Source organism: Balaenoptera acutorostrata, chromosome 4, assembly GCF_949987535.1.
Source record: "Balaenoptera acutorostrata chromosome 4, mBalAcu1.1, whole genome shotgun sequence".
In the NCBI taxonomy this organism is placed as follows: Eukaryota; Metazoa; Chordata; class Mammalia; order Artiodactyla; family Balaenopteridae; genus Balaenoptera; species Balaenoptera acutorostrata.
Window position 1 is genome coordinate 54,568,859 of NC_080067.1, and position 15,293 is coordinate 54,584,151.

The 15,293-nt window shown below is 40.5% G+C and overlaps 1 protein-coding gene across 2 annotated transcripts in view; it reads left to right on the forward strand.

The window, feature by feature from the left end:
• The first annotated feature begins 7,198 nt into the window (after positions 1-7,198).
• PRKCI (protein kinase C iota) overlaps positions 7,199-15,293 on the forward strand; it is an 80,988-nt gene continuing 72,893 nt past the window's right edge. The window contains exon 1 of one of the 2 annotated variants that reach the window (XM_007197524.2): positions 7,199-7,568. In XM_007197524.2, the coding sequence (XP_007197586.1) occupies positions 7,465-7,568 (104 nt within the window). In that variant the 5' untranslated portion in view covers positions 7,199-7,464. Of the gene's footprint in view, positions 7,569-7,722; positions 7,830-15,293 lie in introns of those variants that run through there. The other variant, XM_057545496.1, reaches the window with a different exon arrangement.

Genomic DNA, 15,293 nt, shown 5'->3' on the forward strand with positions numbered 1-15,293 from the left:
CATATCACTCTTATCTTCTGAGATAACTGCTATCAGAGATTAAAAAAAAAAATTTTCTCCACCCTAGCTGGACATAATGACTCCTTTCTCTGAACTTCTATAGTTCTTACTTGCTCTTCCACAAAATTAGCAATTTGTTTTGTACTGCCCTAGTGCTTTGGATTTTTATGTAATCTTGAATTATTTATCACCGGTTTATGTGTGAACTTCCTAAGTAGACTGCCCCAACTAGACTCAGGGGCAAAAGTTGCATTTTACATTTATTGTATGAAATATAGGGCTTTGTACCTACTGGACATGCAACAGATGTTTCTTGACATTATTTGTGTTTTTATAGAATTCATTTTTAAAATAAGAAGCTTAAGTTTCATTCTGTTTTTCCCTAGAGGCTCAGGGTGAGAGGCTTAAAGGGAGAAGTACCTTCTCTCCTTTGGACAATTGCTAGTGACCCTCTACTTGCTTTCCTAGAGGAATGGAGACACCAGAGAACTAATAATTAGTACATGTACATATTTAAATATTTCTTAATATTACTATTAAAGGTTTTAAAATTCTATGAAAAGGATAAAAGAGATTGGCAGAATTCCCCCCAGAACCCAGTAAATTAAACTAACTCTCAAGGAAACTCTGAGTTGTAGTTTTTAAATTACTGAGTCAGAAAGTAGAGAAACAGGGACTTCCCTGGTGGTCCAGTGGTTAAGACTCCGTGCTTCCACTGCACGGGGCACAGGTTCGATCCTTGGTCGGTGGAACTAAGGTCCCGCATGGCATGGCTTGTGGCGTGGTAAAAAAAAAAAAAAGTAGAGAAAAGACATCCTGTTTCTCTTCTTATCTCAAGCTTGCTTTCTAGTTATGAGGTGGAAGAAGGAGATGGAATAATCTAGCCTCATATTGAAAAGTGTCCTGCAGAACATAACCAGAATCTTTGGAACTGTTTAACTAAGGTAAAATAGAAAAGGTGGCTGAATGGAAGAGTGAGTATATCGTGACATGATACTCAGTACACTGTCATGCACCTATGCGAACACAGTGAACCTGTTAATGGATTATGATAAGAACAGATTATGTGTGGATTAAAGTGATTCTCTAATAACAATGAATCCCCACAGCATTTTAGCATGTGGTTAGATAATGGAAAACAAACAAAAAACAAATCAAAACTAAGAATTTTGTGAAGTTAATTTTTTTTTCCTCATCTGCCAGAAATCACTCAGTCCTTGTTTCAAATTCATGGTATTTTAAAATTATGCTAAATAATGGAAAACATTGGAACAATGATAAAAGTCACTGTCATTTCTTCAAACTGTCATTGGGGGACCAGCAGCATCAGACCTTTTAAATCAGATTATGCATTTTAACAAAATCCCTGCCTAATGTGTATGCTTATCAAAGTTTGGGAAGACTGACCTGGATGATACAAAGTAACATCCAGCTAGTAAATTCAACCATTCTGTGATTCTAGTTGGACGAGTCCACCCTAGGTAAAAGGAGAGTCACTTTCTTAGGAGTTGTGTTTGACTTGAGTAAACAGATTGCTCAGCAAGTTGAACTAATTTTTCAGGTCATAGCTTTAACAAAGCAAACAGAAAATGAAGACTTGTTCTGCTTATTTGGTGTTGTCAGCTTCCTTCCTATGACAATAAGATTAATTTTAGTATTTAAGTGGACATAAACCAACAGAAAATTATTTCAATATTAAATTAAGTAATTTAATATTTGTCGAATACCAACAATTTTCTAAGTGCCAAAAAGAACTTAGAAGGTAAGATTCCTGGGCTTCCCTGGTGGCGCAGTGGTTGAGAATCTGCCTGCCAATGCAGGGGACACGGGTTCGAGCCCTGGTCTGGGAAGATCCCACATGCCACGGAGCAACTGGGCCCGTGAGCCACAATTACTGAGCCTGCGCGTCTGGAGCCTGTGCTCCGCAACAAGAGAGGCCGCGATGGTGAGAGGCCCGCGCACCGCGATGAAGAGTGGTCTCCACTTGCCGCAACTAGAGAAAGCCCTCGCACAGAAACGAAGACTCAACACAGTCCTAAATAAATAAATAAATAAATAAAAGAACATGAATTTCTAAAAAAAAAAAAAAAGAAGGTAAGATTCCTGCTCTTGAGGCACCTAACAATGGTCACTTTGCTTTAAAAGTCTCAGTGTCTGGAGTCCTTATTAATTTAATTATAGGCTGATTCATAATTTGTTATTTTCCAGAATGGGAAGCCATACCAATTCAGTAGAATATCTCATGCCTAAGTCGCAGGGTGATAAGCACGGTATACAGGTGAACTAACAGGCAGCTGTGTCTCTGGAGTGCTGTTCCCCTTGACATTGTACATGTGATTAAGCAGCCAAAAATCATTACGGACTCTAAGCTCTGCTTTTCCCCCTTGATTTCTCTGTGGCCCAAAACAGGATGTGGTTTAATTCAAGGTCAGCAGAAATTCAATCTGAAAAGATTTGAGTCCAGTAGGAAGTAGGTGGAGGTGGTAGAGAAAATGAGCTAGTCCTCTGTGAGAGGGGTGAAGACGGGTTGGCAACCTTGTGTGGGAGAGGAGTGTACTCCAGAGGCTGTGAGAGAGAACTAGGTTATTATTATTTTTTTAAATATTTATTTATTTATCTTGGCTGCGCTGGGTCTTAGTTGCGGGCTAAGAAGCACGGCATGTGGGTTTCTGAGTTGCAGCACGTGGACTCTAAGTTGCGGCATGCATGCGGGATCTAGTTCCCCCACAAGGGATCGAAACCGCACCCCCTGCATCGGGAGCGTGGAGTCTTACACACTGGACACCAGGGAAGTCCCCGAGAACTAGGTTATTGAAGGAGGCCAGTGCTGGGGTGGGTGAGCTGCTGGAGTGGGGAGAATTTATTAGGTAAGGTTTACATTTTCAATTGGATATGCCATCCTCAAGAACAGGTTTGCCTTTTCAAATTGGAGGGTAGCTTACATTTAATGGTTGACTGCTGTTAGGGACAGCATACTTGGTGTGCCAACATCATTAAACAAATGATACTTCTAAAAGAAGATTGTGTGTTTTGATGGAGGCTTTTTCAACCTGACATTTTACGAGTCAACTTTGTGCCTTTCAGTTAAGCCAGACACAAGTGGGTTCTTCTGGTCCCTAAAGAAGATGAGGTAGCACTCGGGAGCTGTTGCAATTATTCTTTGTCACTTACTGGCGCATAGTTTCCCATTTTGCATTTTTTCTCTTTATTGGTACATGTCCTGACATCCTATCTGGATTGTAACTTTCTTGAAAAGAAGGGGAGAGCATAATGCCTGCACCAACTAACCCTATAGGAGTTAGTTATGTTGAGGTTTCTCAGACATCTTTGGCTATTCAGTGACTTTCATTAAGTAAATGTCTTATATTATTTTGTTTTATTTATTTATTTTGCTGACTCTTCGGCTTAATGGAACTCTCCACTGATAGTTCATTAAAACAAAGACATTTTATATCAAAGGCAAAATAAGTTAAGGCTCAAACTGCTGTATGTCATTATCTGTACTGTGGGAGTGAGACTGGGGAACTGCAGTGGAAATGAGTGTATGTGGCTGGAGTGAAGGGAGTACCCAGAGAAAGCTGGCGATGTCAATGGGGCAGTGAGAGGGCACAGGAGAAAGAAGGGAGAAAGGGAGTCATGGGGGTATTGTTTGCTATCTATGCTAGCTCAGTAAGGTTAATTAACAGAATAAAAACTAAACTCTTACTAACAGCTGTCAGGACTCCAATCAAGAGTTTGGGTCACAACTTTTGCTCTTGAAGGTTAAGTAAAACAATTAATGTAATACTATTAGGACATGATTACACAGGACATGTGTCTACTATTTATTATCTCATTCCATTCACCAAGCAGTTTATTTCTTTGCTCCACATTGGGACAAGCACTCTGATAATGACAAAATGAGAGAATGTTGGCCAAAAATATTTTAAATCCCTTAAGCTGGTGGATTTGAGCCTTAATTAATTTTTTTTCTATTCGTCATCACAGTGAGCCAAAAGTAAGTATAATTTAGCTCAGAGCCCAATATTTATCTCTACAGGTCACAGAGTCTCTCCAAATGATCAGGACTTGCAGTTGAAACACTTTTCTCTCTTTTTAGTGACATGATCAAATGCTTAATGAAACCACAGAAGAATGCTAGGTGAAGGGAGGCAGGCTTACCCAAAGTTGAAGGTACTAGTAAGCACCATTTTAAGTACAACACAAAGAAAATGGGCTGTGGGAGGCTTTTTCACAGTGTTTACCATTGACTTCCCATTTTGTATCATGTGATTCTCAGTTGAGAAACAGGCATCAAAGATCCAGCAGCAGGATTTATTAGATGGCATAAAGAACATGAAAAACAAATTTTCATATTTGATCTTGGCTGCAGGAGACACTGGTGAGGCTAGTTAAGATTGAATATGAAGGCCTACCTATTCTGAGTAGACATTTTCTTGTTAGAGCAGCTCAATCTGTAGAAAGGAAGCCAGATTTTCCTAAAGATATGATTAATGCGATGCCAGGTTCCTTTTAAACCCTTTTACAGAGTCCTGTTTTCTTTAAAGAGATGGCTCAATAGTTTCTCATATTTTGTTACTAAAAATGACATAATTTCTGTGCCCTGATTATCCTATATGCTTAACTGTCTGTGCCTTGTATCTATTTAATTTATTTATATATATATATTTTTTTTATATTTTTTATTTTTAAATTTTATTTATTTTATTTTTTGCTGTGTTGGGTCTTTGTTGCTGCACGCACGCTTTTCTCTAGTTGTGGCGAGTGGGGACTACTCTTCATTGCGGTGTGCAGGCTTCTCATTGCAGTGGTTTCTCTTGTTGCAGAGCACGGGCTCTAGGCGCGTGGGCTTCAGTAGTTGTGGCTCGCGGGCTCTAGAGTGCACGCTCAGTAGTTGTGGCGCACGGGCTTAGTTGCTCTGCAGCATGTGGGATATTCCCCGACCAGGGCTCGAACCCGTGTCCCCTGCATTGGCAGGCGGATTCTTAACCACTGCGCCACCAGGGAAGCCCCTGTATCTATTTTAATTGGATCACACTGACTTTAAAAATTAATGTCAGAGCATTTCCAGAATGGAAACATGAGGAGCTCCCTGTATACTCTCCCCAGTGAAACCACCATAACTGGTGAAAATTATAAATAAAAAAGACCATTGGATCAGACTGTGGAACAATTTTATGCCCCAGGGCACTGTCAGAAACACTGGAGCAATCAGTTGCCAGTTAGTGGAGGCTGACAGCGGGGAGCTATATCCATAAAGGCAAACCAGCCAAAAGCTTGATAGGGAGATGAGGAAAAGAGACAGTCAAAGAGAACCTGACTAAAACCACTGTCATCCCCCAGGGGAGGGACAAGGAGTCAGGGTGACAGTGTGCATGCCAAAGCTGCACCTTCTGAGGAGAGACATTAGAGGCTGCACACTGTGGAGGAAACAAGAGCCTATTGACCAAGTCTGGCCAACTCACAAATAAACAAGCAAACAACAACAATGACAACCAGACCTAGAGCCAGTTTGGATAGGTCTTCAGAGTTGCTACCATGGAAATGTACAGTTTGCAACAAAAAAACTTATGAGACATACAAAGAAACAGGCAATGGGACCCATACACACAGAAACTGTCTTTGAGAGGACCCATATGTTGGACTTAGCACACAAAGACTTCAAAGCAGCTGTTATAAACATGTCTAAAGAACTAAAGGAAACCATGCTTGTGAGTGTAGATTCAAAATTCCTCAACAAAATATTAACAAACCGAATCTAGCAACGTATAAAAAGGATTATATGTCATAACCAAGAGGGATTTTTCCCGGGAATGTAAGACTGGCTTACATCTAAAAGTTAATGTAACATATCACACCAATAGAATAAAGCACAAAACCACATGATAATCTCGATAGACACAGAAAAGGCACTAAACAAAACCCAACACCCTTCATAATAAAAATAGGCAACAAACTAGGAATAGAATGGAACTTCCTCAACCTGATAAAGGGCATCTACAAAAAAACTAAAGCAATAATCACATTTAATGGTGAAAGACTGAAAACTATCCACATAAGACTGAGAACAATACAAGAATGTTAACATAGTCCTCTTTATTCAACATAATACTAGAAGTTCTATCTAATGCAATCAGGCAAGAAAAATAAAAGACATCCAAATTGGAAAGGAAGATGTAAATCAATCTGTATCCTAAAATGGCATCATCTTGCACATAGGAAAGTCTAAGGAATCCACCGAGGCACTATTAGAACTAATGAGTTCAGCAAGCTTGTAGGATTCAAGATATATACAAAATCAGTTGTATTTATATAAACTTGCAATGAGTAATAAAAAATGAAATTAGGATGGGAATGTAAATCGGCACAGCCACTATGGAAAACAGTCGATGTTAACAATGTTTTAACGATGTTAAAAAATGCCGATGCATGGATAGTTGGATGGGTTGACTGATTGGCTAAATATTCATTGTGCACCTGTTCCGTGCAATGGCAATATACAAGGGCCAAGATATGGGGGGCGGCGAAGGAAGAAACGTCAATCTTCCATCATACCTTCTAGTTGAGTTTCTTCGTTTATTACATTTGTTACATATATTATACTAAATTCTGGGCAGGTGACCAAATTCTTCTTTCCAGAAGAGGTACTGTATGATTGAGATGATTTATGCAATTGGAAGAATTCACCAAAGTCTAGATTGTGACGAACCCCAATCATTTCCAGTGTCCTCAGGTGCCCACGGTGGATTCAGGACTTCCACACCGACGGCTCCCGGGGCACAAGCTGGGGACAGACGGTCAGCGAGAAGGCGGGACGCTCTACACGTAAAGAACCTCAAGTCCCAGAATCCCATGGGGACTCCAAGTCCCAGAAACTCGCCCGGCAAATCTACTCCGAGTCCCTAGCCGTCTGACCGCGGACGCGACCAAGATAGGAAAGTAGGGTGAGATGCCGCAGAATTTGTCCCCCACCATTTTCTTTGTAGAGAGGGGCTTTTTACAGAACTGTAGTTATCTCAGTCTTCACATTCTCTCAGTTACAGCCCACAAAAGGCCCCGTGCCGGCAAGTTTGTTGTGATGTTCAACATCCCCTCTCCTCTCTCCCCTTTTCCTTGCCCCCGTAAGAATGGTTCAGCCGGGCATCTTGAGTTGGATCGATGGTTGCACCCGCCCTCCCCCGGAATGTGGGCCTTTGGAGCGAGTGAGGTGGGAGGGGCGGAGGCGGGAGGCGTGCTGGGCCCCGGCGGCAGCAGAGGCAGTGTCGGCCGCTGGCGGTGGGGGGAGCCGTGCGGTTCCGGCTGCCCCGGCGAGGCGACCTCTGGGCCCGCGCCGCGGGCGTGGAGGACAGGTAGGCGAGCGGGCAGCCGCGGCTCCGGGAGAAACTCGGGCTGCGGAGTCCCCTACGGCGCCCGGTGCGCCGCTCGCACCCTCGGCCTCCAGCGTTGAGGCGGGGGAGGAAGGAGATGCCGACCCAGAGAGACAGCAGTACCATGTCTCACCCGATCGCAGGCGGCGGCGGCAGCGGGGACCATTCTCACCAGGTCCGGGTGAAAGCCTACTACCGCGGGTGAGTGTGTGGGGTGGGGGTGGTGGTGAGAGGGAAGGGGAGAGGCCAGCTGGACTTGGCCTGGAGCGGGGGCGGGTGTGGGGCTGGAGATGTGGAAGGGATGGGCTGGGCGGGCAAAGTCGGGGGACTCGGGATGGGTGACCGAGTGGTCGGGGGAGGAGCACGGGGCACTGGATTGCGGCACCCCCAAGGTGTGGCGCAGGGCGCCCTGGAATCGCGCGGCTGAGGGTCCTGAGCAGGGTCCGAGGGAGGATCCTTGGAGTAAGTAGGTCCACCTGGTGGGTCAGAGAGACTCGCCTACCAAGAGATTTACAAGAGCTTTACGTCTTTAAGTCTGGATGTATTGGGGGTTGAGAGTTGATTCTGAGTGATGCCTTAGTTAACTAAGTTTACCATGGGTTTAAAAGACAGGATTGCTTCAGTTTGTTGACCCTTTTGATTACCAGCAGGCCTAAAGCCTCTGGTTCTCTAAGTCAGGTTTGTCTTTGTCACATAGAAGAGTTCGCGACGTGTATCTGGACTGTGGTCAGGCTGCCAGTATATTAGACACAGGAGTTATTATTTGAGTAAAGTTGATGCGTTTTCAGGGATATGCATTAGGTACTTATGTCTCGCCAAGGTTAGGTTGTATATGTGTAAATTAAAATTTGTGAACGCTTCTTTGTCAGTGTTGCTTCAAGGACTGTCCGATAGGGTGAGATATTGCAAGAAGAGAAGAGGATGAGCATAGGCACAGTTTTAAAATCTGTGATCTTTACTCATATTATTACCTAAGTTGTAACTATTGTGGTTACCAGAAATAATCCAGCCCTAAAATCAGTGTATTAAATCATATTCCGTAGTATGACTGTGGATTGAAATTTCTTTGAGGTAACTATATTTGGGAGCATTAGAAAGTTGAACTGTTAGTGTGAGCATAAAGGTTTGAAACTAAGGGTTAACAGAACACCCAACCGCTGTGGCCTGTCTTACTGCTTGTTCAAGCAGAAGTAAATTGCTTTAAAAAACTCAAGCACTAGGAGGTTTGAAACTGCAGTACATACTTTTACATTCCTTAGAGGATCAGTGAAGATAGCAAACTTTCAAAATGCTTCTCTTGTTTTGATTTCAAAGAAAATATAAGCCCCTAAATGTCTTACTGATTTGATGTAAGGACTTCCTAGTTTGTTTGCTGCCGTGAAGCCTCTGACCTCTCTCTTTTCATTAGCTTGACTGTATTCAGGAGTAGTTTAGAGGAGTTATTTTGGACAGTAACAGTGTTTTTGCTTAAATTGATCAGGGAAGTCTTGATTTTCAAACAATAGCTACACACTTTGCACTGTGGGAAAAAAAAGCTTTGCTTCCTTTACCTTACCTTTAATTTGACAGATGAGATATTTCACTTTAGAATGTGTTCCATTTTATAGTTGATGGTCTGTGAGTTGTTAGGTACAGAGAATGAAATATAGTACATCTTCTTTATTTTTAATAGTGTCTGATTATTGACAGTTTAAAAAACTAGATTAAAAAGTAAATATATGCACATGGTAGGAAAGTACAGTTGTTCAGAAGTATAAAATAAAAAGTGTTCTCCATTCAGTCCTCCCAACCTTCAGAGGCAATTACTATTGATAGTTTATTTCTTGTTCTTCTGGAGGTTGCCTTTATTACTTTAAAAGTTATTCTTCCGTTTCGTGATTTAGCAAGTTTACATGGTATCTATTGATTCTTTCCTCTGAAAGATGCGAAATTGGATGCACACTACGTTTTGCTTCCTCGCTCCCTGATGCCTGCCAAGTTTTGATTGTTACAGTATAATTTTTAGTTCTCTGGTTTACCTTTCTGACTTTAAATAATATAAATTTTTGACTTATTAAATTTAGGTAGTTTCCAATGATTCCAACTATGAAACACGAAGAAACTAGTGCTTCTTCCTTTTTTCCTATTTTTATTAGTTTGACAACTGTAAATAGGCCTAGTTAGTAAATTAAAGTCATTGTAAGCTTCTCCTTTGGAAAGAAATCGAAGTCTTTAGAACGTAGGTATCATATAATATTTTCGGTTTATTGCTCCAATTATTATTATTTTTTTAAAGAGGATAAGGACGGCTTCCCTGGTGGTGCAGTGGTTAAGAATCTGCCTGCCAATGCGGGGGACACGGGTTCCAGCCCCGGTCCCGGAAGATCCCACATGCCACGGAGCAACTAAGCCCGTGCGCCACAACTACTGAGTCTGCGCTCTAGAGCCTGCGAGCCACAACTACTGAGCCCGCATGCCACAACTACTGAAGCCCGCACGCCTAGAGCCTGTGCTCCGCAGCAAGAGAAACCACTGCAATGAGAAGCCCGCGCACCGCAACGACGAGTAGCCCCCGCTCGCGACAACTAGAGAAAGCCCGCGCGCAGCAACGAAGACCCAATGCAGCCAAACATAAATAAATAAAATAAAAAGTTCCCTTTAAAAAATAAATACATTTTGGGCTTCCCTGGTAGCGCAGTGGTTGAGAATCTGCCTGCCGATGCAGGGGACACGGGTTCGAGCCCTGGTCTGGGAAGATCCCACATGCCGTGGAGCAACTATGCCCGTGAGTCACAACTACTGAGCCTGCGCGTCTGGAACCTGTGCTCTGCAACAACAGAGGCCGCGACGGTGAGAGGCCCGTGCACCGCGATGAAGAGTGGCCCCCGCTCGCTGAAACTAGAGGAAGCCCTCGCACAGAAACGAAGACCCAACACAGCCAAAAATAAATAAATTAATTAATTAATTAACTTAAAAAAATACATTTAAAAAAATAAATAAAAGAGCATAAGGACTTATAACCTTTTTACTGCTTGACTAAAACGTCTCCAAGACATTCAAGATAACATTTTCTTTGCTTGTTTTTAAAAACCTATGAATTTTGCTAAGTAATGAATCAACCCCTTGCCCTTTAGTGCTTTTATTTAATGAAAACTTTCTAATAGTGCCTTCATTCCAAGCCTCATTTAAAGACATCAGCACTCTAAATTGTACCAATTTCTGTCCTCTGAAATTAGATCTGTTAAGATTTTATGTTTATTAACAATAGTCTAAGCTGATGGTTATGATATTACATAGTCAGCTGCTCATTACTACAAATGAAACTAAAATGAGTCACCAATGAGGATAGTTAATAAACAGGTTGGCTAAGTAGAACACCTGCCTGATTTTAAAGTAGAAAATTCTTCCCTTACTATCAAGAAATGTTAGGACAATCTGCGTTTAGAAAAAGTTTCTTTTCCTTCAGATCATCTGAACGGCCGTTATCAATTTTCCCCCATCTCCTTCTAACAATATTTCTTTCCAGTGAATCTTGAAATCTCAGAATAGCCAGAATATTTTAGTGAATGAATTGCTGTCTCCTTTCAATGTTGTGTTTAGTGTTCTCATGCTGTTAAATTTGTTCTTAGTGCAACTGTGATATCTCCCTAGATATAACAGATATTTAATTAGCCTTTTTCTAATTTTTATTCAGGAGATTAATAGCACTGAGAATCTGATTTTATTGGAGACCACCTAAGAGTGCCTGTCTCCTGGCCTGTACTCCTCTTTCCTCACCACAGGAGCTTGTCAATGAGTGGCCTGCCTTCCTTCAATCATTACCTTGTGGTGTTAGTTTGGAGGAGGAGAAACAGGTTTTGTGGGTTAGTGGTAGACTGCCATTGTGTGTGCTATCGTTCTATAAAGTTACTTGATATTACAGGGTAAAATTTAACAAGGAAATGTCTGGATTACTCATTTCTTTACGTTATAAATGTAAGAGAAATTTTGCAAAAAGCTTGTAAAAAAGCTTTTTAAACCAGTGCTGTTGAGCAGTTATGAATCCAGAGGATTCTTTCTGTGAACATCTACAAATAAAAAGGGATGAACTCCTTGCATATTTGGAAAGTATAGCTGGTTCAGTGATGAAGTATGCAGGATTTTTCTCACTGTGAACAAGTCTTGGCAAGACTTGTTTTTAAAAGTATTGCAAAATAATTTTACTGATATACTTTAGCAATGGTTCTAAGGAAATAAAAACGATGTATTAAGTTGAAAGTTGGGGGAATGTGAGTCATTGGTCATGGAGCTTCTGGCATGTCACCTAACCATAGGGCAGCAGATTCGTAGCCTCACCAGAGAGAAAGAAGGGACACGGTGGCCTGGTGCCAAAACCAAAACAACCCTCTCAGAAATTTGGATTAGATAATGTGGAGATAAATTGCTTGTTAGCAGTGAGGACTGAAGCTGAAGAGTTTCGGGAGAGGCTGGTGAGGCCAGGATCACCCATGTGCAAACTGAAGGGCTGAGGAAACAGAGGAGAAAAGAGCAGCTCTCTACAGAAAAAAATTTCCTGGATAGCTTTCTAATACAGCTCCCAAACCTCTTATTAAAGTAACTTGAGTGTTTGTTTTTTTTATGGTTGAAATGAGCCTAATTAAAACACGATTTTAAACGTTCCAATCTTGTTTAGGATTTCACATTTTACCAAAGTGTGTTTAAACTCAGTTTAATAAATATTGTTGAACAACTACTATAAGCCAGGCACATGGTACTGGGGTGGGCACAGAGGATGTAGAGTCGATAATACAAGGCTCTGCCCTTGAGGAACCAAGAGACTTGTGGGAGGAAAGACTTCAAAAAGTTAATAAAGGGATGTGTATGTGTGTGTGTCTGTGTGTGTGTGTTTGTGTAAGGTATGTGCTAGGATGGCTATTGGGGAGAAGTTTGGGGTGAGGGAAGCCCTCCAAGAGGATGAAATGTTGTTTGATGCTTTTAAAGGATAAATAGGTTTGCCTGGTGGATTATGATGTTGGGTGGGAGGTCATTCCAGGCATTGCACAGCTGCATGATATGTTTGGAGAATTAAGATCAGTTTAGTCGTTGGTCCCATAGTCATTCCTCATTAGGACATAAAGTGTGAAGTGGGCACTGATGAGAAGTGAGCTAATAAGAAGGTTCACAAGCACTAGATCATGAAGACTCTCGAATATCATACTTTGGGCTTCAGACTTTTTCTCGTTGGTGAAGGTTTTAAGTAAGAGGGATGCACGATTTAGATTTTTATTTTAGAAAGATCATTCGTGGAACCAGTATAGTAGACGAATTAGCAATGGATGAGACTAATCTGGAGGCTTTGGAAGTAGTCCAAGTGAGAGATTCTGAGGAGTTGGGAAAGAGGATATGGATTCAATGGCGATTTTAGGGGGCAGAGTCAATATGAATTAGAGAATGATTGCCTGTGGAGAAGAGAGAGGGTCTGAGTCAGACATGGATTTCTCATTTGGAGAGACTAGGGAATAGAAAAGAAAGAGATTTATTAGAGAGGGTAATTAATTACCTGGAACAAGTAATCAAATTCTGAATTCAGGGTGCTTTGGGAGCATCCAGGCGGAAATGTCCAGAATTAACTGAACAACTGTTTTTTGTGTGCCTGCTCTGTGTACCCAGCCCTCTGCGTGACAGCTAACCTATGTAGGAGCATGGCTGAGAACGATGACAGGAACAAAAATGCCACCAATGGCCACATTCAGATCACAAAGACAAGGCACTAAAGCTAAATTTTAAAAATACAGACATATATCAAGTAGCCTCTCACCCCCTCTTCGTAGGGGTAGCCATCGTTAAGAGTTGGGGATATTCTACATCATATCAATATATCTGTAAGTGTAGGTGTGTGTATACACACAGACACAACCTTTTATTTTTCCAATAAATGGGTTCATATTTCTATACATGTTTCTTTAACTTGAGTTTTTTCATTCATGGTCATTTTTCCATGTCAGGATAGACAGATGAATAGGTAGATACAATACAGATAGAGCAATCCACCTCTTTCTTTATAATTGGTACATAGTGTTCCATAGTATTGTTATACCATAATTCATTTTATCTTTTTTTCTGATTGATGAACTTTCATTAAATCACTTTGTCAAATCATGTCGAAGGCGCATCCTTATAGTTAATATGTATTCTCGCAAACATGGTCAAAGATATGCCTGCTTTAAAACTTGATATTATCCTCCAAAAATGTGTCAGTTGACATTCCCCGCAACAGTGTACAAATGAAGCACTTTCCTTATGCTCCCATTGCATGTTATTGGTCTTTTAAGTTTTTGCAAATACAATTGGCAAAAAATGCTAACTTTTTTTTGTTTTAAAACAATATTGAGAGGTAGATATCATTATCTCCATTTTACAGATGATAACTTCGAGGCTTAGTAAAGCATAATACAAAGCTGAGTCTTACCCTTCAGAGAAATTTCCCTTTACCCTTTTACTGTATTGATGGGGCTTTTTAAGATTACTTTTTTTCTTTATTGTCAAATTCATATTTCACAGTTATTCTTTTCAAGTTAATTTTCTATCTCCTTGATTTTTTAAAAATGCAAGTTTCATTATGGTTTTCTTATAATTAACAATTCATTTGAGGAGGGATACTTTGAGATTGTATGAATATTTCCTCAAAATCTCTGACCCAGTGGGTTTTACCATCCATGGATAATCCTGCCTACAAAACTTTTTTTTTTTTTCTGATTGTACTATATTTAATTTAGGAGAGAAGCTTATGTTGAGATAGCAGAAGGACTGAATATGGTTCTTTTTCAGGTTTATTTTTAAAAGCAATTAGTCCTAAGGAAAAACTTTAGATTCTATATTTTAGAACATAGGAACATAATGAATGCTTAAAACTGTTCGCTGAAGCAAAGTTAAGAATGCTTTTTTTTTTTAAATTCAGCTAAAACTATATCTAAATTTGCCATTTTGGGCATCTTTGTGGTGAAGCAGACTGTATTCTGTTGAAGACCAGTGGTAAGCTAATTTATGCCAACACTGAAGTTAAAACCAGGAAAAAAAAGAATCTTCCATGCATGATTTGTTTTGTACCTTTAGAAGTAATATTTTTATTTTGCAGCTTATTTTTAGCTTTGGTACTATAATAAGGATTTGGTGATTGTGGGGTATATGAACATGGTGCTTTCCAATTACTTGGAGAGTTATTTATAAAATACTCCCTTAAATGTTTTAGTTCCTGGAACTTAAGGAGTGGCAGTTGATAAATCATGACTCCTTCATTGAGTCTCTTTAGGATGTATGTACTTACGATTTTTAGAGGATTACACAGATGTTTTAAAAATATTTGTATTTTCTGATAAATATTTCACAGCTCTTGAAAAATAAGGTTTCTGAAGATTCCCTATTGTTTGCAGATATGCTTAGGTATGTGTTAATTTTAACTACGTGTAGACCTTAATAAGGAAGTCATATTTTGATGACATCTGATCATACTAATTTTTTCTCCTTGCATTCAAAAAAGATAATGTCACGCTTGTTCTTTGCCAGGGAAATTCAGTGGGAGCCTTTTCTTCTCCTCTGATTTAATTCTAAAATATACTCTCCCAATCCTCACCCCCTCATACTAGTAACCTTGAGGATATTTTGAAAGAAAAATTGCTTTAAGGTAAGCAGGTTCCCTTTTAATGTCACTAGAAGAAGGAACTATTTTCTTATTATTTTAAAATATAAATTTTAAAAATAATTAAAACAGGGACTTCCCTGGTGGTCCAGTGGTTAAGACTTTGCCTTCCATAGCAGGGGGTGTGGGTTCGATCCTGGTCAGGGAGCTAAGATCCCACATGCCTCGCGGCCAAAAAACCAAAACACAAAACAGAAGCAAGGACTTCCCTGGTGGCACAGTGGTTAAGAATCCGCCTGCCAATGCAGGGGACACGGGTTCGAGCCCTGGTC